Source organism: Pelodiscus sinensis, chromosome 12 (assembly GCF_052426305.1).
Source record: "Pelodiscus sinensis isolate ZL-2025 chromosome 12, ASM5242630v1, whole genome shotgun sequence".
Taxonomy (NCBI): Eukaryota; Metazoa; Chordata; order Testudines; family Trionychidae; genus Pelodiscus; species Pelodiscus sinensis.
In genome coordinates, this window is record NC_143063.1 from 3075828 (window position 1) to 3103663 (window position 27836).

At 65.2% G+C, this 27836-nt stretch overlaps 2 protein-coding genes across 6 annotated transcripts in view; one reads left to right on the top strand and one right to left on the bottom strand.

Moving 5' to 3' along the window:
* Nucleotides 1-3141, top strand: part of CENPT (centromere protein T) — a 29899-nt gene extending 26758 nt beyond the window's left edge. For all 3 annotated transcript variants that reach the window (XM_075940524.2, XM_075940526.2, XM_075940525.2), the window contains 3 exons: nt 2-172; nt 674-778; nt 2733-3141. In XM_075940524.2, the coding sequence (XP_075796639.2) occupies nt 2-172; nt 674-778; nt 2733-2856 (400 nt within the window). In that variant the 3' untranslated portion in view covers nt 2857-3141. The remainder of the gene's footprint in view (nt 1; nt 173-673; nt 779-2732) is intronic.
* Nucleotides 3142-4726: 1585 nt separating this feature from the next.
* Nucleotides 4727-27836, bottom strand: part of TSNAXIP1 (translin associated factor X interacting protein 1) — a 45908-nt gene continuing 22798 nt past the window's right edge. For all 3 annotated transcript variants that reach the window (XM_075940522.2, XM_075940521.2, XM_075940523.2), the window contains exons 8-16: nt 26257-26426; nt 22623-22782; nt 22286-22416; nt 20570-20698; nt 18946-19107; nt 9956-10065; nt 8760-8883; nt 7861-7967; nt 4727-5029 (exon numbers count right to left, since the gene is read on the bottom strand). In XM_075940522.2, coding sequence (XP_075796637.2) covers nt 4789-5029; nt 7861-7967; nt 8760-8883; nt 9956-10065; nt 18946-19107; nt 20570-20698; nt 22286-22416; nt 22623-22782; nt 26257-26426 — 1334 coding nt within the window. In that variant the 3' untranslated portion in view covers nt 4727-4788. The remainder of the gene's footprint in view (nt 5030-7860; nt 7968-8759; nt 8884-9955; nt 10066-18945; nt 19108-20569; nt 20699-22285; nt 22417-22622; nt 22783-26256; nt 26427-27836) is intronic.

Below are 27836 nucleotides of genomic sequence, written 5' to 3' on the forward strand. Positions count from 1 at the left end.
GTGCGCTGCTGCCCCCCAAGCCGAGCCTGGCTCCGAGGGCTGCCAGGGGAGCAGCGAGGGCCCCCCGGAGGAAGCGAGAGCCCGCGTTACCCAGCAGCCTGATCAAGAAGATCTTCAGCCACTTTGTGAAAGTGCCCGTGGCCAGAGAGGCTGTTACGGTGGTTGAGAAGTGGTGAGTCGCAGCAGCCCCCGTTGGGTGCCCCAGGCCGCCGGGCTGTAGCCCTTTCGGGCTGAGATGGGAAGGGGCGGCTGAGTAGGGGCAACGGGGCAGAAGGCCCTGGGCGAGAGGGAGCAAACTCTTAGCGCAGCCGTGGGCTGGTGCGGAGCTCAGTGCCCCACGCCGCGGTGCAGGGGCCTTTGGGTGGGGGCCTGGCACCTCCTTGTAAACCAGCCGCCTCTGTGGTACTTGGGGTCTGTCTTGCTCGTAGCGGTGCCGAGGGCTCCCCAGCCCCTTCGGCTGGCAGGCACCGGGCTGCGGAGCGTGGGCGTGGGGACGGGACGGGCTTTGGGAGGTGCAGGACACCCGGGAGAGCCGTGTACTCTGCCAGTCCCACCGCTCAAGCTCCCCGACTGCCCGTGGGAGGGGCCCCTCGGCCCTGTGCCTGTGCTGTGATTGGCTGCCATGGGGCTTGCCCCGCCCCTGTCTGGCTGACTCCTCCCCTCTCTCGGCCAGCGTGGAGGTGTACTTCGGGCAGCTCTGCAAGGACCTGGAGGCTTACACCAGCCACGCGGGGAGGAAGACTGTGGAGGAGGCAGACCTGGAGCTCCTCATGAGAAGGTAGGGGGCTCGCTCTGGGCCGGGCGCCTGGAAGGGAAGCGCACGCAGGTTTGCTCAGGGGAGTGTGTTCAAAGCTCCGCAGGGGGTGAAACCTGCCTGCCCTTAGCCCCCAGGCCTCCCCGTAGATACTCCTGGCGCTAACCGCTTCCTGGAGGGCAGGGCGGTTGCCAGGGCCCCTGCACCTGCCGCTGCCTCGGATCTCCGAGGGAAGGTGGGATCCGGGCAGCTGGCTGGTGAGCGCAGTGCTCCGTAGATATTGGCAAGGGAAGGAAGGAGCCAGTTCGTCCATCGTATCTAGCCCAGGAGTCCACAGCTCAGCCTGGCTGGTCTGTTCCTCAGCAGCGCTGCTCTGGGGGCCCACGGCAGCGTAAGCTGGGGGCAGCCGATCGCTCTGCTTCCAAGTAGTATTGCTGAGGCCCTCGGCGTGTTCTTCACCTTTGCACAGTCGTGTCGCTTCTCGATGAGGGCGTCAGGCTTCTCCTTGCTGGGAAATGGCTGAAATCTGCCAACGAGCGGCTTGGACAGCCCCCGGCCAGTAACGGCCGCTGGCGATTCGCATTCACCCTGGCAGCCTGCGAATGCTGGGCCTAGGAGCGCCCCTGCTGGCAGCTGGCAACGGCCTTGCATGCGCAAAGCCCAGGGGGGCCTCGAGGAACCCTTCCTGGATTCGGAGGCGCTGGTCTAGCCCAACAGCTGGGTAGCTCTGAAGCCCCCCGAATTAGCCCCACACACTAGGGATGCAAGATCCCAGTTAATCAGCAGCTGGTTAAACAGGGCTACGTCTACACTGGCATGATTTTCCGGAAATGCTGAAAACGGAACAGTTTTCCGTTATAAGTATTTCCGGAAAAAGAGCGTCTACATTGGCAGGATGCTTTTCCGGAAAAGCCCTTTTTCCAGAAAAGCGTCCGTGGCCAATGTAGACGCGCTTTTCCGGAAAAAAGCCCCGATCGTCATTTTCGCGAGGGGGGCTTTTTTGTGGAAAAGACTACTGGGCTGTCTACGCTGGCCCTTTTCCGGAACCGTTTTCCAGAAAAAGGACTTTTGCCCGAGCGGGAGCAGCGTAGCTTTTCTGGAAAAGCAGCTGATTTCTTACAGTAGATCGTCAGTGCTTTACTGGAAATTCAAGGGCCAGTGTAGACAGCTCGCGGCTTATTCTGGAAAAGCGGCTGATTTTCCGGAATAAGTGGCCCAGTGTAGACACAGCCTAGGTGAGGTCTCACTGGTTAACCAACTAAGTGGGATCTCTCTGCTTCAGCCCCCCAGCCTGCAGGGCTCTGGTCCCTGGCCACGCAGGGCTGCGGGCAGGGGGCTGCTCCTGGAGACTCAGTTAACCAGTACCCAGTAAGCACCAGTAAGTATCCGGGTGATACTTACCGGGTAGCTGGTTACTCGTGCACATCCCTCGTACGCACTCCGTTCCAGGGACTCCGCAGGGTGTGACAGTCGTGTCCAAAATGGGACAAACTCTGGACGAACCGATGTTTGATCGATCAGACTCCTCGATGGGACGTTCCTGTCCCTGTGGCGCAGTGTGCGCTAGCTGAGGGCCCATCAGGTGACGGGGTGTCCCTGGCCAGTGGTGTGAACCCTGCCTGTCGCCGGAGTCCTGTTTGTGTGTGAGTGGTGTGATGTCTGATGCCCACCTCCTTCGCTCTAGCTCGGGGGTGGATCTTGCCTCCTCACCGAGAACAAAAGTTCATCTCCTCCCCGGCCTGGGGGAGCTGACAGCCACGTGCTGCCCTCTGCCACTGGAGGGACAAAGTGCTCAGGCCGGTTCTGCAGATATGGGCAGGGGACCATCTGGCCTTAGCATCGTACAGGCCGCTGTGGGGGCCGTGGCAGCTAGTTCCCATCAAACGCCCACTTTGACCAAGCGCCAGGGGCTCTGGGCCGGATCTGGGCAGGGTGCAGACGCTCTGGTTTTCTCTTCCCCTCTCCTTCCCCACCCAAGACAAGGGCTGGTGACGGACAAGATGCCTCTGCGAGTGCTGATAGAGCGCCACCTCCCCCTGGAGCACCGGAAGCTGCTGATTCCCGTGGCCGTGAGTGGCAATAAGGTGATCCCTCGCAAGTAAGGGGGTGCCGCCTGCTGCAGGGACTGGCTGAAGCTGCTTCCCGGCGCCCCTGATGCCCCACGGTGGTTGGACGTTAGAAACTTTGGGTCTGGCCTAAAGGGGGTCGAATCGCAGGCGGGTTCTTCGCGTGTGCCCGTGCGCTGAGTGCTGCCCCTGGCGCTGACGGGTCTCCTAACGGGACAGCGGGGAGCGACTGGCCTGTGCTGGGTCCCTGTCACACCCTGTGCGGATGAGCTGCCTTCTCTTCGGACATGGAAATGGCAATAAAAGGCGCGTTTCACAGCACCTGTGTTCTGTGGAAAGCCTGGCCCCCGCTGGGGCGCGGCGCGTCCGGCCCCCCGCCCGGCCCCCGCTGGGGCGCGGCGCGTCCGGCCCCCCGCCCGGCCCCCGCTGGGGCACGGTGCGTCCGGCCCCCCGCCCGGCCCCCGCTGGGGCGCGGCGCGTCCGGCCCCCCGCCCGGCCCCCGCTGGGGCGCGGCGCGTCCGGCCCGGCCCCGGCACCAAGCTCCTGTTTTTCGTAGCAGCTGACTGGCTGCTCTGCCCAGGTGCTTTAGGCGCACTCTTTGTTGGCATTTAACCCTGGCTGCACAGACAAGCAGGTCCCCCAGGCTGCCCAGCCAGTGCAGCTGAGGAATTGGGTTTCCAACTTCTCCCACCCCCAGCGGCCCCTCGTGTCCCAAGGCCCTCAGATGGTAGAGAGGCTGCGCCTTTCCTACTCGCCTGGCCTGAGCGCCCATCCTCCTCCGCACTGCTGCCCTGACCCCAAGAACCTGCCTGGCACTGCCTCCCCCAGCCAGAAGCCGTCCTGCATAGCAGCATGGCGCTTAGCCAGGGGCCTGGGGGTGAAATGAACTCAAGAGTTCAGGCACCGAGTGACCGTTCAAGTGCTCAGGTTGTAATTGGAGGCGAGGGGGAGAGGAAATTTACATTCTGAAGATCCAGCAGCTCTTTCCAACCTAGACTTGGTACCACCACAGGTAAATAGGACCAGCTCGTCCCCTGCCCGGCCGCGTGCTGCTGCAGGAGTGCTCTGCCCTGCCCTGCCCAGAAACTCTGTGGTCAGGAGGAGGAATGGGGCCCCATGTTCATGTTCTGTCCCCGGCGCCCTGAGCTGCTGCAAAGCGGGTGTCAGGCCCCCCCTCCGGCCCCCACTCTGGGAACGGGCTCGCAGCAGCAGTGGGCTAAGGGAATGTGGGGGGGGACAAAGCAGTTACCAGCCTCGCTTGGCCCTTTCCCTTGGGGCTGGAGCCTTCAGGGGCCACTTGTCCAGTTTCCCTTGTGCAGCTGGACCGGGATAAGCCCCGGGGGGAGGGGGGGGACAGTCCTGTCAAGCCCCTTCCCAAGGGAGAGACGTTACCGGCCCCTCTGCCAAGGGAATACAGCAGTGTTCCTGGGGCGGGTAACACTCAGCCCCTGCCCTGTCACAGGGTCTCTTCCCCGCGCACCCAAGCCCCCCTCAAGCAGGCTCGCTCTTGTGACAACTCCCCCGACTTCAAACCAGGGAGGCGGGACAGGCGGGGCCGTTTGAACAGCCAGGGCCTAATTTTCCCGGCTGCAGAGTATCTGCCTCCCCTTCCCCTCCCCCTCCCCTGTGGCCTGGAAGGAGGGTGTGCGGGTCTTCGCAGCTGTGCCAGGCAAAACAAGAGCAGGGTGTTCTGGGAACCTGGCCTTGCCTTCCCTCCAGACCCGCAGGCCCAGGGTTCCAGCTGGTGTGGAGGGATGAGCAGCCCAGGCTGGGATCTCCGTGAAGCCTGCTCCCCCGGGAACTGGAATTAAACTATTTACACTGGCCACTTCCGGGCCTGCTGCCAGCCACGCTGGCCTCTGGTTCTACTGTCAGGCCGCGTGTGAACAGACTCCGCAGTCGCCCGGCAGTGGACACTGAGAATTTAGCTGAGCACAGGAGGGGAGAGGAGAGCCAGAACAGCTCAGTCTAGGCCTCTCCCTCCTCCGAGAGGCTTGCGTAGTAGGTCTCCTCCGGAAGGGGGCCAATGCGCTTGGTGTCTCCCGCCAGCAGCCTCTCAATCGCCGCGTCCACAGGCAGCGGGGCGCTCTGGTCCCACTGCTCCCGGGTGGCCTGGAAGGCCAGGCAGAGGTAGGCCTCCAGCGTGAGCTCGTCGATCGCAGGGTCAATGGCACAGAAGGCTGCCTTCAGGTCCTCCACTTTCACCTCCCTGCGCACAAAGCAAGCCCAGGGCTCCGCTGAGGGCTGACGAGAGCAGTGGGACCCTGGGCCTATGCCCTCCTGGGATCCCCTCCCGTCTCCAGCAGCGTGCTGCGGTGTCTGACCCAAGAGACCCGAGTTGCAAAGTCAAGCTCTCAAGCGTGTGTGTGGCTGCAGCGTGACCGTGGTCACCAGCCAGTCGATCGGGATCCACCAGTCGATCTCAGAGCCTCTGACGGGATCCTGACTGGTGGGCCAGGAAGCTCTCGAGTACTGGCACTTCAGTTGTCCTCCACCCTCTGCCTTGGTGCTGCCCCCCCAGAGCCTCCTGCTTGCTGTGCCGGGGGTGGGAGGGAGAAGAGTGGGGGCTGATGTCAGGGTGCCCCTCCTCCCCCCACTCCTATCTTCACCCAGAGAAGGGAGGGAGGGAGCTTGGCAATGCAAATCTCTGTGTCTCAGACTCTCTCTCTCCTTCCCTCTCATCTCCTGACCCAACATTGGGGGGGGGGGGTTGTTACTCCTTTTCCTGCGTGCAAAGTGGGGCATTTGGGGGTTTTGACTGGTCTGCGCATTTCGTTGTTTTCATTGGGAGGAGTGAAATGTAAAGTGCCGACCCTGGCGTGGCCGGAGTCGTTATCCCCGTGGGAACTGCTGCTCCTGGATGCAGCTGGCGTGTCCCTGCAGCCCGAGAAAGCCAGCGCAGGGACTGCACATGCTGGCCTGGCCTGCAGACACCGCTCCTGCAGCTCCCATTGGTCAACAATGGGGAACCGTGGCCAGTAGGGGGCTCAGTGCCTAGAGATGAGGGGCAGCACATGGGGCCTTGGAGCCATTGCTGTCCATGCCAGCTGTGTTCAGGAGTGGGGCAGGGCCAGGGCAGGAGCGAGCTGCCTTAACCCCACTGCTCCACCACCCAGAAGTCGTCTCAGACAGTGCCCAGCTAGAGCCTGCTTCCTGAACCTCCCCCTGCACCCACACGCCTTGCCACAGCTTGCACCTGGACCCCCATCCCCCACACTGGACTATGCCCGGAGCCCTTCCCGCACTCCCAACCCCTTGGCCCAAGACCAGAACTTGCACCACGACGCCCTGGCCTGGCCTGGCGAAGGTGAGTGAGGAAGGGGGATGCAGCGAGCAGGGCAGGAAGGAAGCCAGCCAAGGGGCTGTGGGCTGAGGTAGGTCTCCCATTGCGCTTACTGGAGAAGGGACCCGGTGGTTGGAAAGCTTGGGCTATGTCCCCCTGGCTTGGCGTGCAGGATGCGGGGAGGAAGACACGACCGGCTGTTCTGGTTTGTTGTGCTGCTCGTCGTGTGGCCCCCAGGCTTTCAGCCGCTCCCCCTGCTCCGAGGCCAGAGTCCTTGCTCCCCTCGTGGGAGTGCTGTGGCCTGGCCTCGTGGCAGGGCTTCACAGTCAGTGATTTTCCAACCAGGCGGCGAGGGGCCAGGGGGGCCCTGGGGTACAGCGGAAGGTCAACTGTCCACTCGTAGGTACCTGAGGCTTGTTCCGAGCACTTGGCTTTATGTGGCACTTGCCAAGGTCTGAGCACGGCTCCCCTGGACGGCAGCTGCAGTGCTCAGCGGGGCTGGAAATCAGCCCCCGTCGCACCCAGGGGCTACGTGGCAGAGGCGGGATTCGACTTCATTTCTCCAGGGCAACATTCGCCTGCCTTCCCCATGAGCCCACTGTCTCGTCCTGCAGTCCCCTGCCCACTCTGCAAGAAATGACCTGGGGGACCCACAGCCAGCAGCCCCGATGCCTCCCCGGCGCAGGCACAGCGAGCCCAGCAAAGTCCCGACAAGAAACAGCCGGCCAGCATGTGAGCAGAATGTAGGTGCAGAAGGGGGCTGCGTGCATGGGTCCCCTTAACTCTGCCCTTGCCTCACTCTGGAGGGCTTGACTTTGCAACCTCAGTCATCCTTGAGGTGTGGGCGTGGAATTCCCAGAGCAGGGTGAAAAACCCAGATCCCAGCGTGTCGCCCTCTGGCTACCACAGGGCTGAGGGCAGGGCTGGAGCCGGAGAGCTGTAGCACAGACCCGGGCTGCTTCTGCGGAGACACCGAGCAGCAGGCGCTGCGAGCCCCCGTGGGCAGCGCATGGGGTGCTGGGCCTGCAGCTTTCCCAGGGCTGTGGGGGCACTTGGGCACCATGCCCAGCTTAGCCCGGGAGTGCTCTCTGGTGGGCACAGCCTGCTCTGTCCCCCTCCTTCAGCTAGAGCTCTTCTGCTCTGTCCCCCCTCCAGCCCCAAACTCGCTCGGCCGACCCATCTCCTGGCTCTGTGCTCGGCCAGGCCCCGTTCTGCCGGGCTGGCTCCTCGTGGCCTGCCCGCCAGACCCTCTTTTCTCCCCTGGCCCCACCGCTGCCCTGTTTTCTCCAGCTTCTCTGGCCGCCTGTTTCCTTCCTCCTCCCCGGGGTTCCTTGCCCCAGGCTCCCTGCTCAGCCACTCCCAGGTCTCCCCTGCACCTCCGCCCCTCCTCTCCCCTCTGCCCCACAAATGCTCAGTCCCAGAGTCCCACCCACCTGCCTGCTCAGCAGAGCTGTCTCCCCTCCCCCTCATTTCCCTCCCTGGCTCCTAGCCCTGCAGGGCCTAGCCAGCCCCAATGCTGCCCTCCTAGCTGGCTCCTTGTGCAGATCAGCCCACCCGAGCGCACTCCCAAAGCGTTTGGCCCTGTCCCCACTGCTTCAGCCTGGTGCTCTGCTGGCCCTGGAGCTGCCCTGTCCATGCCGGGGCTATTACCCGAGCGCTGTGCCCACCAGCCCCTGTTCCCTGCCTGCCTCAGGGCCCCAGCTCACAGCCAGCCCTGTCCCCACCCCATGTGGGATCTGCCCCACTGAGCCACTCACGGCACAGGGCCCAGCTGGTCCCTCAGCTCTCTCAGGTACTCCTGCCTCTCGCCGGCGTACTGGCTCCTCAGCTTCGCCACGAAGGGCTCCACATTGCCCTCCTCGTCCTGCAAGGGACAGGGGGGCGGGCATGGCCACGGCATGCACCTGGGGCAGCTGCGGCACATGCCCCCTCTGCCGGCGGAGATGGGGTGCTCCGGCCGGCTAGCCGCTCACGGACGGGCACTCCTCTCCCCCGCCAGGAGCGCGAGCCCAGGCCCGTGGCACCCCAAGTCTGGGCCAGTGGGGGTCCAGCGCTCTGATTTCCAAAGGGGCTGCAGCTCCCCTGCCGTTCGGAAGGGTCTGTGTGGACAAAGGCTGCAAGCCACCGCCCTGGGGTCCGGCAGCTGCGGGCGGCTCACAACTCTGTTAACCTACGGCTCAGGAGAGCAGCCACTGCTCACGCCTTGCCCCTCTGACCCACCTTGGGCCACCCTGCAGACAAACCCGGGGACGGGCTGGCCAGGCTGGTCCCGCACGCAACGGATCCCTGCGGCTTGGGGCACGTGCACGCTACCATGTCAGCGCCACGTGGCCCTGGCGCCTGTGCGCTGCGGAGCTGGGTGAGGGCCCCGGCAGGAGCCTCGTGTCGGCGTGGCTGCTGCCTGACGTCCCCCTCGCAGGCCTGAGTGGGCTGGGCCTGGCCGAGGCTTTGGCTTTCCTCCGAAACGGGGGCGCTCCCGGGCTCCTGCCCTATTCTGCTCTTGGGGGCGTGGACAGGCTGGCCAGCGACCGGGGCAGCCCAGCGCGAAGGAGAGGGCAGGGGGCACGTTTGGGCCCACAGCCTACGGGGGGGCTTCCAGTGGGTGCCCCCTGGCTCGATAAACGAAGCTGGCAGGGAGAGGGGCAGCTGCACCTACCTCGGCGAATAAGGCCCTGTAGTCGATGAGCTCCTCTGGGCTGCCGGCCTGGGGCCTGCTTGCATCCAGCAGCTCCTGCAGCTGCTCGCTGCTTTTCAAGGGGAAAGCTGCCCTCAGCGCCGTGCTGCAGGGAGAGAGGGGACCCCACAAACACAGTGATGGGCGGGGCCGTAGCATGTGCACGGACCCCCCCCCCCCGGAGCATGGCTGTGCCCTCCCGCCATCTGTGCAGCCTGCTGGTAGCTGCACCCCCGAACCCAGCCTGCCCGGAGCAATGGGGGCAGGAGCTTCCGAAGTTCAGCCCCTTGTCAGGCACCCACGCGGGGGCCATGTTTCCACAAGAGCCGGCGTAGGGCTGAGCTCTGGGGCAACCTGGGCCTCCAGGGGGTGCCGACAGCCGGCCTGGCTCTGTAGAGAGGCCTGGGCTGGTGCATGGATGGCTAGGGAGCCGCTGGGCTCTGGCACACGCCAGGCCCCACAACGGGGGCTCACCTGGGCACAAATCCACATGAGAGCCCGCGCACAGAGATTTCAGCTGAGCTCTGTGCCCAGTCGCTGCCTGTTTCCCTAAAGGCCCAGGCTCCCAGCTGTGCCCAAGTGCACATGAGCCCGTCTCCCCGAGGGCGTTGCCTGGGGGCTCCAGACGCAGGGGCTGAGCGCCGGGCAAGCCGTCCCTGGACGGGATCTGACCGCCGGCCATGCCACGTGGCATCGAGGCTGCTCTACGCCTGAACCTTGGCACAGCTGTTAGCAGAGGGGCAGGGTTCTGCCCTCAGACAGACACAGAACCTGTGCCGCAGCCTCTGGGGGGGAGCGGGGCTCTCGGAGGGCAGGATGTGCCCAGGGGTGGGGCTGGAGCAGGAGAGCTCTCTGCTGGCACGGGCACAGCTCACTCCGCAGGAGAGAGCCCTCGACCTGCCCGTCGGGGCATCCCAACATGCCCTGCGACTGGCCCGTTCCCTGCCGGCGCAGGGGCGTGGGGCACCCGTCTCGCCGGCGCTCTGCCTGGTGAATCTCCTGAGGCCCACAAGCCTACGGTTTAAGGGAGTCGCTGGGCTCCGTGGAGGGGGAACTGGGGGAGATGTAAGAGCTGGAGCCACAAGGGAGCTCCCAGTGGGCGAAGGAAGGGCCCTCGCTGGCCTGCGAGCAGGTTCTCCAGGTGGGGGTGGGGCTCAGCCAGCCGCAGCCCCGCGTACCTGAACTGCTCCGTGGTGACAGTCCCGCTGCTGGAGGCGTCGCTGGCCGCCAGCTCCTTCTGCAGGGCGCAGACCAGCTGGGCCTGGCCGTGGAACTGGGCCTCGTCCACCTGGGGAGCAGCAAGCGCCCCCGTCACTGGCAGTCACGGGGCAGAGGGACCAGACTCCCGCGGGCCCTGCCTGACGGCCACCTCCCCCCCAGCCGAACCCGGGCAGCAGCCCAGTGTGGGTCAGCCCTCACGCTGGGGGCACTGGGGCCGGAGGAGGAGCACAGGGTGAGGCAGGGGGAAGCATAGTGAGCCGGGGGAGGCTGGGAATGAGCCTCATTGGGCTGCCCGGCCCAGGCAGCGCTGCACCTGGGAGCCGCACAGCAAGGGGCTGGAGGTGACTGGGGGGGTGGCGGGAGCAGTGCTCTGGAGGGAAGGGCGGGAGGTGACCGGGGGGCGTGGCGGGAGCAGTGCTCTGGAGGGAAGGGCGGGAGGTGACTGGGGGGCGTGGCGGGAGCAGTGCTCTGGAGGGAAGGGCGGGAGGTGACTGGGGGGCGTGGCGGGAGCAGTGCTCTGGAGGGAAGGGCGGGAGGTGACTGGGGGACGTGGCGGGAGCAGTGCTCTGGAGGGAAGGGCGGGAGGTGACTGGGGGGGTGGCGGGAGCAGTGCTCTGGAGGGAAGGGCTGGAGGTGACTGGGGGGGTGGCGGGAGCAGTGCTCTGGAGGGAAGGGCGGGAGGTGACTGGGGGACGTGGCGGGAGCAGTGCTCTGGAGGGAAGGGCGGGAGGTGACTGGGGGGCGTGGTGGGAGCAGTGCTCTGGAGGGAAGGGCGGGAGGTGACCGGGGGGCGTGGTGGGAGCAGTGCTCTGGAGGGAAGGGCGGGAGGTGACCGAGGGGCGTGGCGGGAGCAGTGCTCTGGAGGGAAGGGCGGGAGGTGACTGGGGGGCGTGGCGGGAGCAGTGCTCTGGAGGGAAGGGCTGGAGGTGACTGGGGGGGGTGGCGGGAGCAGTGCTCTGGAGGGAAGGGCGGGAGGTGACTGGGGGACGTGGCGGGAGCAGTGCTCTGGAGGGAAGGGCGGGAGGTGACTGGGGGGCGTGGTGGGAGCAGTGCTCTGGAGGGAAGGGCGGGAGGTGACCGGGGGGCGTGGTGGGAGCAGTGCTCTGGAGGGAAGGGCGGGAGGTGACCGAGGGGCGTGGCGGGAGCAGTGCTCTGGAGGGAAGGGCGGGAGGTGACTGGGGGGCGTGGCGGGAGCAGTGCTCTGGAGGGAAGGGCGGGAGGTGACTGGGGGGCGTGGCAGGAGCAGTGCTCTGGAGGGAAGGGCTGGAGGTGACTGGGGGGCGTGGCGGGAGCAGTGCTCTGGAGGGAAGGGCGGGAGGTGACCGGGGGGCGTGGCAGGAGCAGTGCTCTGGAGGGAAGGGCGGGAGGTGACTGGGGGGCGTGGCGGGAGCAGTGCTCTGGAGGGAAGGGCGGGAGGTGACTGGGGGGCGTGGCGGGAGCAGTGCTCTGGAGGGAAGGGCGGGAGGTGACCGGGGGCGTGGCGGGAGCAGTGCTCTGGAAGGAAGGGCGGGAGGTGACTGGGGGGCGTGGCGGGAGCAGTGCTCTGGAGGGAAGGGCTGGAGGTGACTGGGGGGCGTGGCGGGAGCAGTGCTCTGGAGGGAAGGGCGGGAGGTGACCGGGGGGCGTGGTGGGAGCAGTGCTCTGGAGGGAAGGGCGGGAGGTGACCGGGGGGCGTGGTGGGAGCAGTGCTCTGGAGGGAAGGGCGGGAGGTGACCGGGGGGCGTGGTGGGAGCAGTGCTCTGGAGGGAAGGGCGGGAGGTGACCGGGGGCGTGGTGGGAGCAGTGCTCTGGAGGGAAGGGTGGGAGGTGATTGGGGGGGCGTGGCGGGAGCAGTGCTCTGGAGGGAAGGGTGGGAGGTGACCGGGGGCGTGGCGGGAGCAGTGCTCTGGAGGGAAGGGCTGGAGGTGACTGGGGGGCGTGGCGGGAGCAGTGCTCTGGAGGGAAGGGCGGGAGGTGACCGGGAGCGTGGTGGGAGCAGTGCTCTGGAGGGAAGGGCGGGAGGTGACCGAGGGGCGTGGCGGGAGCAGTGCTCTGGAGGGAAGGGTGGGAGGTGACCGGGGGCGTGGCGGGAGCAGTGCTCTGGAGGGAAGGGCGGGAGGTGACTGGGGGGCGTGGCGGGAGCAGTGCTCTGGAGGGAAGGGCTGGAGGTGACCGGGGGGCGTGGCGGGAGCAGTGCTCTGGAGGGAAGGGCGGGAGGTGACCGGGGGGCGTGGCGGGAGCAGTGCTCTGGAGGGAAGGGCGGGAGGTGACTGGGGGGGTGGCGGGAGCAGTGCTCTGGAGGGAAGGGCGGGAGGTGACTGGGGGCGTGGCGGGAGCAGTGCTCTGGAGGGAAGGGCGGGAGGTGACCGGGGGCGTGGCGGGAGCAGTGCTCTGGAGGGAAGGGCGGGAGGTGACTGGGGGGCGTGGCGGGAGCAGTGCTCTGGAGGGAAGGGCTGGAGGTGACTGGGGGGCGTGGCGGGAGCAGTGCTCTGGAGGGAAGGGCGGGAGGTGACCGGGGGGCGTGGTGGGAGCAGTGCTCTGGAGGGAAGGGCGGGAGGTGACCGGGGGGCGTGGTGGGAGCAGTGCTCTGGAGGGAAGGGCGGGAGGTGACCGGGGGGCGTGGTGGGAGCAGTGCTCTGGAGGGAAGGGCGGGAGGTGACCGGGGGCGTGGTGGGAGCAGTGCTCTGGAGGGAAGGGTGGGAGGTGACCGGGGGCGTGGCGGGAGCAGTGCTCTGGAGGGAAGGGTGGGAGGTGACCGGGGGGCGTGGCAGGAGCAGTGCTCTGGAGGGAAGGGCTGGAGGTGACCGGGGGGCGTGGCGGGAGCAGTGCTCTGGAGGGAAGGGTGGGAGGTGACCGGGGGCGTGGCGGGAGCAGTGCTCTGGAGGGAAGGGCTGGAGGTGACTGGGGGGCGTGGCGGGAGCAGTGCTCTGGAGGGACGGGCTGGAGGTGACCGGGAGCGTGGTGGGAGCAGTGCTCTGGAGGGAAGGGCGGGAGGTGACCGGGGGGCGTGGCGGGAGCAGTGCTCTGGAGGGAAGGGCGGGAGGTGACCGGGGGGCGTGGCGGGAGCAGTGCTCTGGAGGGAAGGGCGGGAGGTGACCGGGGGGCGTGGCGGGAGCAGTGCTCTGGAGGGAAGGGCGGGAGGTGACCGGGGGGCGTGGCGGGAGCAGTGCTCTGGAGGGAAGGGCGGGAGGTGACTGGGGGGGTGGCGGGAGCAGTGCTCTGGAGGGAAGGGCTGGAGGTGACCGGGGGGCGTGGCGGGAGCAGTGCTCTGGAGGGAAGGGCGGGAGGTGACCGGGGGGCGTGGCGGGAGCAGTGCTCTGGAGGGAAGGGCGGGAGGTGACTGGGGGGGTGGCGGGAGCAGTGCTCTGGAGGGAAGGGCGGGAGGTGACTGGGGGGCGTGGCGGGAGCAGTGCTCTGGAGGGAGGGGCTGGAGATGACTGGGGGCGTGGCGGGAGCAGTGCTCTGGAGGGAGGGGCTGGAGATGACTGCGGGGGACGTGGCGGGAGCAGTGCTCTGGAGGGAAGGGCGGGAGGTGACCGAGGGGCGTGGCGGGAGCAGTGCTCTGGAGGGAAGGGCGGGAGGTGACTGGGGGACGTGGCGGGAGCAGTGCTCTGGAGGGAAGGGCGGGAGGTGACCGAGGGGCGTGGCGGGAGCAGTGCTCTGGAGGGAAGGGCGGGAGGTGACTGGGGGGCGTGGCGGGAGCAGTGCTCTGGAGGGAAGGGCGGGAGGTGACCGAGGGGCGTGGCAGGAGCAGTGCTCTGGAGGGAAGGGCGGGAGGTGACTGGGGGACGTGGCGGGAGCAGTGCTCTGGAGGGAAGGGCGGGAGGTGACCGAGGGGCGTGGCGGGAGCAGTGCTCTGGAGGGAAGGGCGGGAGGTGACTGGGGGGCGTGGCGGGAGCAGTGCTCTGGAGGGAAGGGCGGGAGGTGACCGAGGGGCGTGGCAGGAGCAGTGCTCTGGAGGGAAGGGCGGGAGGTGACTGGGGGGCGTGGCGGGAGCAGTGCTCTGGAGGGAAGGGCGGGAGGTGACTGGGGGGCGTGGCGGGAGCAGTGCTCTGGAGGGAAGGGCTGGAGGTGACTGGGGGGCGTGGCGGGAGCAGTGCTCTGGAGGGAAGGGCGGGAGGTGACTGGGGGGGTGGCGGGAGCAGTGCTCTGGAGGGAAGGGCGGGAGGTGACCGGGAGGCGTGGCGGGAGCAGTGCTCTGGAGGGAAGGGCGGGAGGTGACCGGGGGGCGTGGCAGGAGCAGTGCTCTGGAGGGAAGGGCGGGAGGTGACTGGGGGGCGTGGCGGGAGCAGTGCTCTGGAGGGAAGAGCGGGAGGTGACTGGGGGGCGTGGCGGGAGCAGTGCTCTGGAGGGAAGGGCGGGAGGTGACTGGGGGGCGTGGCAGGAGCAGTGCTCTGGAGGGAAGGGCTGGAGGTGACTGGGGGGCGTGGCGGGAGCAGTGCTCTGGAGGGAAGGGCGGGAGGTGACCGGGGGCGTGGTGGGAGCAGTGCTCTGGAGGGAAGGGTGGGAGGTGACCGGGGGCGTGGCGGGAGCAGTGCTCTGGAGGGAAGGGTGGGAGGTGACCGAGGGGCATGGCGGGAGCAGTGCTCTGGAGGGAAGGGCTGGAGGTGACCGGGGGGCGTGGCGGGAGCAGTGCTCTGGAGGGAAGGGCGGGAGGTGACCGGGGGGCGTGGTGGGAGCAGTGCTCTGGAGGGAAGGGCGGGAGGTGACCGGGGGGCGTGGTGGGAGCAGTGCTCTGGAGGGAAGGGTGGGAGGTGACCGGGGGGCGTGGCGGGAGCAGTGCTCTGGAGGGAAGGGCGGGAGGTGACCGGGGGGCGTGGCGGGAGCAGTGCTCTGGAGGGAAGGGCTGGAGGTGACTGGGGGGCGTGGCGGGAGCAGTGCTCTGGAGGGAAGGGCGGGAGGTGACTGGGGGGCGTGGCGGGAGCAGTGCTCTGGAGGGAAGGGCGGGAGGTGACTGGGGGACGTGGCGGGAGCAGTGCTCTGGAGGGAAGGGCGGGAGGTGACCGGGGGGCGTGGTGGGAGCAGTGCTCTGGAGGGAAGGGCGGGAGGTGACCGAGGGGCGTGGCGGGAGCAGTGCTCTGGAGGGAAGGGTGGGAGGTGACTGGGGGGCGTGGCGGGAGCAGTGCTCTGGAGGGAAGGGCTGGAGGTGACTGGGGGGCGTGGCGGGAGCAGTGCTCTGGAGGGAAGGGCGGGAGGTGACCGGGGGGCGTGGTGGGAGCAGTGCTCTGGAGGGAAGGGTGGGAGGTGACCGGGGGCGTGGCGGGAGCAGTGCTCTGGAGGGAAGGGCTGGAGGTGACCGGGGGGCGTGGCGGGAGCAGTGCTCTGGAGGGAAGGGTGGGAGGTGACCGGGGGGCGTGGCAGGAGCAGTGCTCTGGAGGGAAGGGCTGGAGGTGACCGGGGGGCGTGGCGGGAGCAGTGCTCTGGAGGGAAGGGTGGGAGGTGACCGGGGGCGTGGCGGGAGCAGTGCTCTGGAGGGAAGGGCTGGAGGTGACTGGGGGGCGTGGCGGGAGCAGTGCTCTGGAGGGAAGGGCGGGAGGTGACCGGGAGCGTGGTGGGAGCAGTGCTCTGGAGGGAAGGGTGGGAGGTGACCGAGGGGCGTGGCGGGAGCAGTGCTCTGGAGGGAAGGGTGGGAGGTGACCGGGGGCGTGGCGGGAGCAGTGCTCTGGAGGGAAGGGCGGGAGGTGACTGGGGGGCGTGGCGGGAGCAGTGCTCTGGAGGGAAGGGCTGGAGGTGACCGGGGGGCGTGGCGGGAGCAGTGCTCTGGAGGGAAGGGCGGGAGGTGACCGGGGGGCGTGGCGGGAGCAGTGCTCTGGAGGGAAGGGCGGGAGGTGACTGGGGGGGTGGCGGGAGCAGTGCTCTGGAGGGAAGGGCGGGAGGTGACTGGGGGGCGTGGCGGGAGCAGTGCTCTGGAGGGAGGGGCTGGAGATGACTGGGGGCGTGGCGGGAGCAGTGCTCTGGAGGGAGGGGCTGGAGATGACTGCGGGGGACGTGGCGGGAGCAGTGCTCTGGAGGGAAGGGCGGGAGGTGACCGAGGGGCGTGGCGGGAGCAGTGCTCTGGAGGGAAGGGCGGGAGGTGACTGGGGGACGTGGCGGGAGCAGTGCTCTGGAGGGAAGGGCGGGAGGTGACCGAGGGGCGTGGCGGGAGCAGTGCTCTGGAGGGAAGGGCGGGAGGTGACTGGGGGGCGTGGCGGGAGCAGTGCTCTGGAGGGAAGGGCGGGAGGTGACCGAGGGGCGTGGCAGGAGCAGTGCTCTGGAGGGAAGGGCGGGAGGTGACTGGGGGACGTGGCGGGAGCAGTGCTCTGGAGGGAAGGGCGGGAGGTGACCGAGGGGCGTGGCGGGAGCAGTGCTCTGGAGGGAAGGGCGGGAGGTGACTGGGGGGCGTGGCGGGAGCAGTGCTCTGGAGGGAAGGGCGGGAGGTGACCGAGGGGCGTGGCAGGAGCAGTGCTCTGGAGGGAAGGGCGGGAGGTGACTGGGGGGCGTGGCGGGAGCAGTGCTCTGGAGGGAAGGGCGGGAGGTGACTGGGGGGCGTGGCGGGAGCAGTGCTCTGGAGGGAAGGGCTGGAGGTGACTGGGGGGCGTGGCGGGAGCAGTGCTCTGGAGGGAAGGGCGGGAGGTGACTGGGGGGGTGGCGGGAGCAGTGCTCTGGAGGGAAGGGCGGGAGGTGACCGGGAGGCGTGGCGGGAGCAGTGCTCTGGAGGGACGGGCGGGAGGTGACCGGGGGGCGTGGCAGGAGCAGTGCTCTGGAGGGAAGGGCGGGAGGTGACTGGGGGGCGTGGCGGGAGCAGTGCTCTGGAGGGAAGAGCGGGAGGTGACTGGGGGGCGTGGCGGGAGCAGTGCTCTGGAGGGAAGGGCGGGAGGTGACTGGGGGGCGTGGCAGGAGCAGTGCTCTGGAGGGAAGGGCTGGAGGTGACTGGGGGGCGTGGCGGGAGCAGTGCTCTGGAGGGAAGGGCGGGAGGTGACCGGGGGCGTGGTGGGAGCAGTGCTCTGGAGGGAAGGGTGGGAGGTGACCGGGGGCGTGGCGGGAGCAGTGCTCTGGAGGGAAGGGTGGGAGGTGACCGAGGGGCATGGCGGGAGCAGTGCTCTGGAGGGAAGGGCTGGAGGTGACCGGGGGGCGTGGCGGGAGCAGTGCTCTGGAGGGAAGGGTGGGAGGTGACCGGGGGGCGTGGCGGGAGCAGTGCTCTGGAGGGAGGGGCTGGAGGTGACCGGGGGGCGTGGCGGGAGCAGTGCTCTGGAGGGAAGGGCGGGAGGTGACCGAGGGGCGTGGCGGGAGCAGTGCTCTGGAGGGAAGGGCTGGAGGTGACTGGGGGGCGTGGCGGGAGCAGTGCTCTGGAGGGAAGGGCGGGAGGTGACCGGGAGCGTGGTGGGAGCAGTGCTCTGGAGGGAAGGGCGGGAGGTGACCGAGGGGCGTGGCGGGAGCAGTGCTCTGGAGGGAAGGGTGGGAGGTGACCGGGGGCGTGGCGGGAGCAGTGCTCTGGAGGGAAGGGCGGGAGGTGACCGGGGGGCGTGGCAGGAGCAGTGCTCTGGAGGGAAGGGCTGGAGGTGACCGGGGGGCGTGGCGGGAGCAGTGCTCTGGAGGGAAGGGTGGGAGGTGACCGGGGGGCGTGGCGGGAGCAGTGCTCTGGAGGGAAGGGCTGGAGGTGACCGGGGGGCGTGGCGGGAGCAGTGCTCTGGAGGGAGGGGCTGGAGATGACTGCAGGGGACGTGGCGGGAGCAGTGCTCTGGAGGGAAGGGCTGGAGGTGACCGGGGGGCGTGGCGGGAACAGTGCTCTGGAGGGAAGGGCAGGAGGTGACCGGGGGCGTGGCGGGAGCAGTGCTCTGGAGGGAGGGGCTGGAGATGACCGGGGGGCGTGGCGGGAGCAGTGCTCTGGAGGGAAGGGCGGGAGGTGACCGGGGGGCGTGGCGGGAGCAGTGCTCTGGAGGGAAGGGCAGGAGGTGACCGGGGGCGTGGCAGGAGCAGTGCTCTGGAGGGAGGGGCTGGAGATGACTGCGGGGGACGTGGCGGGAGCAGTGCTCTGGAGGGAAGGGCGGGAGGTGACCGGGGGGCGTGGCAGGAGCAGTGCTCTGGAGGGAAGGGCTGGAGGTGACCGGGGGGCGTGGCGGGAGCAGTGCTCTGGAGGGAAGGGTGGGAGGTGACCGGGGGGCGTGGCGGGAGCAGTGCTCTGGAGGGAAGGGCTGGAGGTGACCGGGGGGCGTGGCGGGAGCAGTGCTCTGGAGGGAGGGGCTGGAGATGACTGCAGGGGACGTGGCGGGAGCAGTGCTCTGGAGGGAAGGGCTGGAGGTGACCGGGGGGCGTGGCGGGAACAGTGCTCTGGAGGGAAGGGCAGGAGGTGACCGGGGGCGTGGCGGGAGCAGTGCTCTGGAGGGAGGGGCTGGAGATGACCGGGGGGCGTGGCGGGAGCAGTGCTCTGGAGGGAAGGGCGGGAGGTGACCGGGGGGCGTGGCGGGAGCAGTGCTCTGGAGGGAAGGGCAGGAGGTGACCGGGGGCGTGGCGGGAGCAGTGCTCTGGAGGGAGGGGCTGGAGATGACTGCGGGGGACGTGGCGGGAGCAGTGTTCTGGAGGGAAGGGCGGGAGGTGACCGAGGGGCGTGGCAGGAGCAGTGCTCTGGAGGGAAGGGCGGGAGGTGACCGAGGGGCGTGGCGGGAGCAGTGCTCTGGAGGGAAGGGCGGGAGGTGACCGAGGGGCGTGGCGGGAGCAGTGCTCTGGAGGGAAGGGCGGGAGGTGACCGAGGGGCGTGGCGGGAGCAGTGCTCTGGAGGGAAGGGCGGGAGGTGACCGAGGGGCGTGGCGGGAGCTGTGCTCCGGGAAGAACAGGGGCCCTCTAACAAGTGCCCGGTCTCCAGTGTGCTGAGCGCCCTCACTCCCCGCGAGAGCTGGGGGGCTGCTCAGCTCCTCACAGGCCTGGTCCCCCTCGCCCCTCGCTCACACACTCAGGAGAGCGGAGGAGAGCACACGGGGCCTGGGCCACTCACCTTCCCGCTCAGGATGTCGTAGAACAAGCTCATGGCTTCGTTTGACCGGTACAGCTTGACGGTCTCGTGGATGGTGTAAGCCCAGTCGAAGGCCGCAGCGTCGCCGTAACACTTCTGGAGGTAGCTGAGGAAGAACTCTGGGAGGTTGGATTGCTTCCCTTTCTGCAAAACACGAGGCAGCTGCTCCAGAAACCGGGCTAGGGGGTCCCTTCAAAACTGCTCCTCAGCTCCAAACGCCAGAGAAGACCAGGCCACCCTCCTCCGGGCTGGAGGAAGCAGAGTACCTCCAGCTTCCCCCTAGAGCCGGGGGACCTCACTTCCTGTCCAAACAGGAGCTAGCCTATGGACACTCATCAGTTGGGAAGGGGTATAAATCTCCTCCTCCCAAGGTCCGTACAGAGGGCCCGGTTGGGGCCACACCTTTGTACACCCCATACTCTGGCAGCACCTCTGGGCACTGCCCTTCCGGCCCAGGAGAGATGGGCAGGACTCCCCTAAGAGCAGAGCACCCCCAGCCTTGCTGACAAGGGTGTAGACCACACTGGCACGGTCTGTTGCTAGAACCTGTGTTTTGGCAACAAAACAGCGAGAGTGTTTACACGGCAATGGGACTTGTCGGGGAAAACACCCAGTTTTAGTGACAAAAAACTTCCGGCTCTGCCAGAGACTTTTGTCTTTCCCCCTCCCTTTGTTGTGGACAAAGAGCCAGGGTGGACTCTGCTGCTTGTTTTGCCCAGAGAACTGGCTTCCGCCAGCATCCCCCATTGCCTGCCCTGCTGGCTCTGCTCAGTGTTCTGTGATCTCTGCTGCCCTGCAGACACTCCGGGAAGTGTCTGGCAGCTGAGAGAGCTGCTCCCTTTGGGGAACAAGGAGCAAATCATTGGACAGCTCCTGTTGTGCCCTGCTAGGAACCTGGCGGCTGTGCTGCTTGGATATTGCTCAGCACATCGAGCCCCCAGAGCCACGGGGGAATCCCAAGGAGCACAGGGATCAGCTCTGCCTTCCCACCACACTGCCCTGTGGGATGTTTCCCCACAAGGCTTTGCTCTGTCTGTGGACAGGGTGCTAGCAAGGTGGCCAGGAAATGTCGGCAGTGGGAGGCAGAAAATCCAGTCTGACAAATCCACTTTTGCCTGTCGCCAGCACTTTTGTTGCCAAACCCGCCCAGTGTAGAAACAGCTGCAGGGGCCTGACCAGTGGCCTGGAGAACCATGCAGAGCGCTGTTCTCGCTCTCTCGCTAGAGTTCCCTGACTCCCCACTGCGCCCCAGGCTCTCATAGCTGCCCTAAGGTCATGCTGTGCTCAGCTTCGTTAGCAGGCTGCACGCTGTTTCCTATCAGCTAGGATCATGTGCCTGGCACCGCCCAACCATGCTGAAGTCCTGATTACAGGAGCCCCCTCACACCCTAGGCTAGCAGCTGGCAGAGATCCTGGCAACGGGGGCTGGAGGAGAGCAAAACACCCTTCTCCTGCAGCATCCTCGGTCGACAGGGTCAGAAAGTGGCACAAACCCCGACTTCCCTGCAGCCCTGTCTTCCCAGCCCCTTCCGGCCAGCCGGAGTGTCACAGCCGCGGACAGCAAGGAGTCAGGTGGGCTTTAGGGAGGGGAAGAAGAGGACAGAACCTGCTGATCGGCTGAAACTTTCTCTTTCCAGATCTCCCTCAGGATGTTCACCACGTCCTTTTTGTTCAGCTTCTTGTTCTTCACCTGCCCTTCGTACCTCAGGTACACCGGGACCTTGTCCCCTTTGCCCTGGAGACACCAGAGACAGACAGGGCTGCACCTCAGGGAGCCAGGACACTGCGCCCATAGCCTGGAGGGCCATGGAAAAGGTCCGTGTCTCTGGGTGGGCTCACGAGGTGGGAGCCAGCTGGGACAGCTTCCTCTCCCCTCAGTGAAGGACCCGGGGAGGCCACATCTGGAGTGTTGTGTCCAGTTCTGGGCCCCCCACTACAGAAAGGATGTGGGCGCATTGGGGAGGGTCCAGCAGAGGGCGACCAAAATGCTTAGGGGGCTGGAGCACATGGCCTGCGAGGAGAGGCTGAGGGATTTCGGTCTGTTTAGTCTGCGGGAGAGAAGAGTGGGGGGGGGGGGGTTGAGAGCAGCCTGCAACTCCCTGAAGGGGGGTTCTAAAGAGGCTGGTGAGAGGCTGTTCTCAGTGGGGGCAGATGGCAGAACAAGGAGCAATGGGCTCAAGTTGCAGTGGGGCAGGTCTAGGTTGGACGTTAGGACAAACTATTTCCCTAGGAGGGGGGGAAGCGCTGGGCTGGGTTCCCTAGGGCGGGGGTGGAATCTCCATCCCTAGAGGTGTTTAAGTCTCTGCTTGACAAAGCCCTGGCCGGGTTGATTTAGTTGGGCTGGTCCTGCCTTGGGCAGCGGGCTGGACTTGATGGCTCCTGAGGTCTCTTCCAGCCCTGGGATTGTGAGTCTCTGACCTGAGTCAGCTGGAGTCAGCCCAGGGCCCCTCTCCTGACTGCCCCTTGCAAATGACTTTTCTTGGGTCTCCCGTCCCAAGCCCGTTGCCCCCCCACAGCCGCTGCCACGACTTCTGTGCGTGTTTCCCAGGGCGGTGCTGTTCTGCGGACACAGGCCATGCGAGTGACGCACACAGGCTGTGTATCCCTCCCGTCCGTGTCTATGTACTGGGGAGAGCTATTTCCCTGACCTCTGACAGGTGGGCTGAGGAGAGCGCCGGGCATTGCTCACCATGGGCCGTGTTCTGCTCGGCCTTAGCCACAAAGAGGGTGAGGGACCCGGGCTTAGCACAACAAAAATGGGGCCACATCCTCCCGCTGGGAAGTAGAGGGTAAAACCACTAAAGCTCCCGGGGAAAACTGAGGAAGAGACGGGTTGTGAGCAGGGCAGGCAAAAGGGCGTCTGACTCCACCTGGGACAGATCAACTGCTCAGTACAATGTGACTGGCCACAATGCTCACAACTGAGCTGCCTGTTCGCTAGGGAGGCAACAGCAGGAAGATCTTTCTACCAGGCCCTTGTCGCCTGTAGTCTGGGGACAAGGGAGGACCCCGGTCCAAGTGTGGCTGTCACAGGGCACAAGCAGTGGGGGAAGACACCCCTCGCCTGGACGCCTGGGCAGCATTTCCTGACTCAGAACTTGGCACTTGCGATCGCTGCTGGCAAATCTCAACCTGGAGATTGATTCTCCAAGCAGCCTGGCAACTGGTTGTCCATGGCTGATGGCGTCCAGCGAACGATTAGTCTGATCTCTGAGTATCGATAGTCCAGCCGGGGCATTCTGACTGGGAAAGGCTCTGCCCCGCTTGGCTCTGTCTCCTAGAGCCCTCGTGACAAGGCAAAGCCGCCAAGGAAGCGCCCTACCAGCGCTGGGAACGTGTCCTTCTCCTTCAGCACGCCTGCGCCGATCTCCTCCAGAAGCACGGCCACCAGCTGGTCACTGCTCTTCCCCTCCTGCAGGGAGCTCCACCGCTCGGGGCCCCCCGCAATCACCTCTGCCAGGCAGAAACACACTGAGCTGCAGGCAGGAGAGCACGTCCGGCAGTCGGGTGCCCGCGAGCCCCTCCAGCTGCCAGCCCTACCTCCCCCATGGAACCCGCAGGAAAGGGGGCTTCCACCCCGTCTGGAAGTTAGCAGATGGAACGCCCCTCAGCCCTCCGAGAAGGGACGTCCAAAGCCTCCCACCCCGAGAGCCTGGTACCTGCACATTTCGCCCAGTCCGGCCGGGGCGTGGAGCTGTGCTGGACTTCCTGGAGTTCGTTGAAGAAGTGGTCTCGCTCCTCCACAGCCTCCCGGTGGATCTCCAGGAGCACGCTGTACTCCTTCTGGAGGGCCTCAAAGTCCTTCTGCAGGACCTCCAGCTAACGGGGGAGAGCGGGCAGAGAGAGGCTCTGAACGCCATAGAGCTGGAAGAGACCTCAGGGGTCATCGAGTCCAGCCCCCGCCCAAGGCAGGACCAACCCGGCTCAATCAACCCAGCCAGGACTTTGTCCAGCCGGGACTTAAACACCTCTAGGGATGGAGATTCCACCTCTCCCTAGGGAACCCAGCCCAGCGCTTCCCCACCCGCCTAGGGAAATCGTTTTTTCCTAATATCCAACCTAGACCTGCCCCACTGCAACTTGAGCCCATTGCTCCTTGTTCTGCCATCTGCCCCCACTGAGAACAGCCTCTCTCCAGCCTCTGTGGAACCCCGCTCCAGGAAGTTGCAGGCTGCTCTCAAATCCCCCCTCACTCTGCTCTTCTGCAGACTAAACAAACCCAACCCCTCAGTCTCCTTGTAGGTCATGTTGCTCGGTTATTCAGTCCCTTTTCAGACTGACATTTACACCTGAGGTGGCTGAGCGCAGGGTAGTCCTCAGCCTTCTAGAGCAGGGGCGGGGAACAGGTTTTGGGTCAGGGGCCGCTGACCCACAGAAAAACAGTCGGGGGCCACACACAATGAGAAGCAACAACAAAAAAAGTCACGGACGTGGCGTCTGTCTGCGAAGCAGGAAGACCCTCCCCACATTCCCTCACACCCCAGAGCTGGGGGCCCAGGCTAGTAGAGTTTGTGGGCCCTCCAGGCTCTGGGGTGGGGTCAAAAATGAGGGGCTCTGTGTGGGGGAGGAGGCTGCTGGAAAACGGGTGTGGGTAGGAGGGAGGGTAGGTGCAGGAGCCTTGGCGGTGGATCTGGTCCCCACCCCTGGTCTGGAGTGTGGCTGCTCATCTTTACAACGGAGGCGCAGCCTGGCCACCAAGTGTCATACGCGTTGTCACCTCTGAAAGCTCCTGCGCGGATGGGGAGCTACTATGTCCCCTCTCAGGTGCCTGGGGAGGTCGTGGAGTCTCCATCCCTGGAGATATTTCAGAGCAGGTTGGACAGACACCTGCCAGGGATGGTCTAGACGGTGCTGGGTCCTGCCTTGAGGGCAGGGGACTGGATTCGATGACTCCTAGTGTTCTATGATTCTATGATAAGTGCAGCTCTGGGCAGAGGAATGGCAAAGAATTTCTGTAAATGGCTGGTTGAATGAAGTAAATAGGGGCCTGGCTGGGCTTTGGCTCTTTAAGAAAAAGGTTCTGGGGGCAGTGTGGCAGTGGCAGACCGGACACTAGCTCATGCCAAGGTCTCCAGGCCCCAGCTGAGCTGGATCTGTACCTCACCTTGGCTCCCCTGGGTGCTACTATTGATAGACTAGCTGTTGGAATTCTGAGTGAGTGTAGCGTTTACACCGTACTGAATGCTTGGGAGTTGCTGCATTCATCTCGCCTTATAACACCTGCATCCCGTACGATACGGGAACGCTGCAGCGCTTGCATTGGGGGTGAGTCACAGCGCTAAGGAGCGTGACAAGCGGGCCTTCTTACGTCCTGCCCAACAAGGAAGGCTCATCCTCCCCATTTGGAGGAGAAAGAAGACCTAAGACTTTTTATGCTCTCCTCCCACTGCATGAAGAGGAGTCTTGCAAGTGAATTCCTCCCTCAGCTGAGTTTGCTGCTCAAAGCAGAAGCGGGGAAGGGAATAAAAAGCCCTAAGATGGAGAAACTGTATCTTTAGGCTACCTGGACTCGGGAACCAGGATTACCAGACATAAGCAAAAGTTCCCTAGCTGCTTAGCCCTAAAGGACCTACAGAACTCGCTTATTGTTCTGTTACCTTAGAAACGTAAGATTGTTGTTCATTGGGGTGTGTGGTTACCAGCTGTAACCTTGTAATAAATCTTATTTCCTTTTCCGGAAACTAACTGTGCATCTAGTTGATTATGGAATAGGCTACCCGTCTTGTCTATGCCATGAGATCTACGGTGTAACTGACGTGGGGCACAGATCTGAGGAACTGCATGGGACAGCGGTGGCTGTGCCCGAGTTCACTCTTGAAAATAGGCTGGTGAAATCTAAGGACAGAACTCACAGCCAGCTGGGGGTATGTACCTGACTTCTGAACCATCAGCCGTGAGGTGGGTACTCACACTCTTGAGCCAGTGTAAGAGAGCTTGACGTGCATCTGTTCGTTACCTGAGAAATCTGTTTGTCTGTCATTCCTTCTGAAGGATGGAAGTACTAGCAGGCTTATGGCTGAAACCCACACCCTGACGGGGAGGGAAAGGGACTTTCATTCATCCCCTCATTGTTTCTGACTGTTTGGGCAGTTTATCTATAACTAAAACACCTTATAACCACTTGGGAGAAAAGTTCTCTTTGTGAAAGGTTCACCACCTTTTTCCTTATAAATGAAGGCCAAGAGCCTTCGCTCCAGCAAAAAAAGATGTGTAAGGCCTGTTGTTCCTAATGTAACTAGCAGGCCGAAAAGCATCAGAAACCTGCCAGGCCCCCTTAACCCACCAGAGGGAAGGGGCAAACATGCACGATATCTCTTTTTTTGCCGTTTGCCCTTAACGCAACTTCGGGCAGCCCTCAAGCAGCAACTTTGGGCGCCCCCACACCGGACCTCTAGCAGCAACCTTCTTCTGGTCCATCACTCGGAGCCAAACCCCCGCCCCCCATTCTCTCCTCTACACCCCGGGGGGTTGTGAACTGATCCATGGGTTTGCTGGGAGAACTGGGGCTGCTCTAGGGAGTGGGCACTGCAAGCCAGGAGCTCACCCATGTGCTCTGAAAAGCAGGGAAACAACCAACAAGCAGGCTACCTGCAGCCCGGGTCATTCCAGTCCTCACCCCACCTTGGGGGCACATCCTCAGTCAGCTTGCAGCACAGCGACCCTGGGGCTGCAGAGGGGTAGGAACCCATTTCATCTCACTGGCAAATACAGGAACTGGGTTCTTATCGCCAGGCAGCCATGGACCGCTGCCGGCTGAGTGCTGCTTTCAGCCAGCCGAGAGCTACGGGGAGGGCCGTGGGGTAAGAGCCCCTCCAGGAGCCCTCCTGGGCAAAGCCTGGCCCCACCCAATCACCTGGCCGGAAGTCAGGTGAAATCCCGCTTAAGCAGTTAACTGGTTCAATGTTGGTTGAAGTGGTTCACTGCTTAACGGGTTCTGTGGGTGGGGGGCCCGTCCGGGCTGCAGGGGCCCCCTGCCTGTGGTGTGGTGGGCCCAGCAAGGCTTGGAGCAGCCCCCTGCAGAGTGGCGCGGATGGGGAGCTGCTGCTGGCTGCCTGCCGTGAATGGGGGCTGCTGGGGCCAGGCCAGGTCGCCGCCCCTCACTGGTTAAGGGTAAGCACCCCCGGGAGGTGGGTGATATCCCCACTACAGACTGGACCCGGGCGCAATGGGACAAGCTAGGGTCGGTCTCAGCATGCTCTGGATTGGCACAGTTTACATCTCCGCCTGCACCCCAAGACACAGGCTGGGATTGCGTGGGACAGCGTGAGAGCAAGTACGACAGCCCCCGGTCACCTTCTCAAGCAGATCCATATATTTTTTCTCCTGCGACTCGTAGTCTCTCCTGGGAACAACGTCTCCGTAATCTGCCCTCATGGTGTTCAGCTCCACCTGGGCTTTTGTGAGGTCCTGCCGAGCTATCTTCAGCGCCAGCGTTAACTTGACCACGTCTTCGCCCGAGACATCTTTAAACAACAGGCGGCGACGCACAGTCAAAAGGAGGGTCACGACCACAAGCCCAGCTCTCTGGAGGCATGTTCTCAAGGTGACATCACGAGTGTTGTTACAGCCCCCAGAGGTTCTGAAGTGCAGGCCCCATGTTCCCAGTTCCTGCCAATTCTTCTAGAGCAGGGTGGGTGAAATACAGCAATCCAACTTGCCAGACTGTCGGATCCGTCCTGTGGCCCAGCACCTGCCCGCACACCGCTCAAAGCAGCTGGCTGCAGGGGCCCTGTGTGTCTCTGTGCCATGTGCACCTGGGAGGGAGGGTTTGTGCCCTGCCCTGCCCCTGGCACAATCTCGCAGCTCCTATTGGGCTGTTTCTGGCCAATGGGAGCCGCCAGTGTAGTATTTGCAGTGCAGGCAGAGTGGGGGCACACAGCACACAGAGACGTGCCCGGACCTCGCAGCTGGCTGCTTTGAGCAGCAGGTGGGTGCGCGGCAGGCAGGAAGCCTGCCCGAGGCTCCTGCAGGACAGTGGCAGCCGGATCCAGGCTGTATTTTGCCTGCCCCTGCTCTAGCAGAACTGGCTGCTCTCCCTGTCTCCTGGGGAGGAGAACCTAGGCAGGGTTGCTGCGGGGGCAGGCAGAAGTCTCCCCTTTCTCCAGGAGCAGACACTGCTCTCACAGGACGGGGGTGATGGGAAGAGGGAACCAAAGAGCCCAACAGCTCCAACCCTTCCCCCCTCCCCTCCTGTGAGCAACAAGGGCTGAATGGAGCCTCTGTGCTGGGCAGCGCCCTGTCTGGGAGGGGGTGGAAGAAACCAGGAGCTGCAGGAGAAGCAAACGTGGACCTGGGAGGGCAGACCGGCGGGGGGGTGAACTGCCCCCTAAAAGAGGCGCGTATGCAGAGGAAGGAGGGGGCTGGACGCCAGAATTTGGGAGGCTCGGCAGTGGGGGGGCCCCACTCGATCTGCCCTTGCAGCTGGACTGCGAACGTGCAGGGACCGGTTTCCAATCCGTTGGGCACCCACTTTACAGAAGCCTCCTCTAGGGCGGGGGTGGACAATCATTTTTTGCCAGGGGCCACTTCAGAAATTTTTCAAGTGGCCCCTGGCCACCCTGGAAGGGGCGGGACCTCAAGCGGAAGGGGCGGGGCCAGGATACTTCCCTGCTTTCCCACCCACGGACTATGATTGGTCTGGGGATGGGGGAGCACCTTTGCCTCCCCCCAGGTGTCCCCTAGGCACCCATGCCCTGGCAGTGGGAGGAGACTTCACATGCTTCCCCTTCTGCCCCCAGGCCAATCAGGGCTTGGGGGCGGGGGAGCGCTCAGTCTAATCCCGCCCTCCGAGGAGCATGTGGCACTTCTAAGCGCCACGGGCTCCTGGCAGGGCTGAGGAAACTTCGTGCACTTCACCCCGCCCCCAGGCCTTC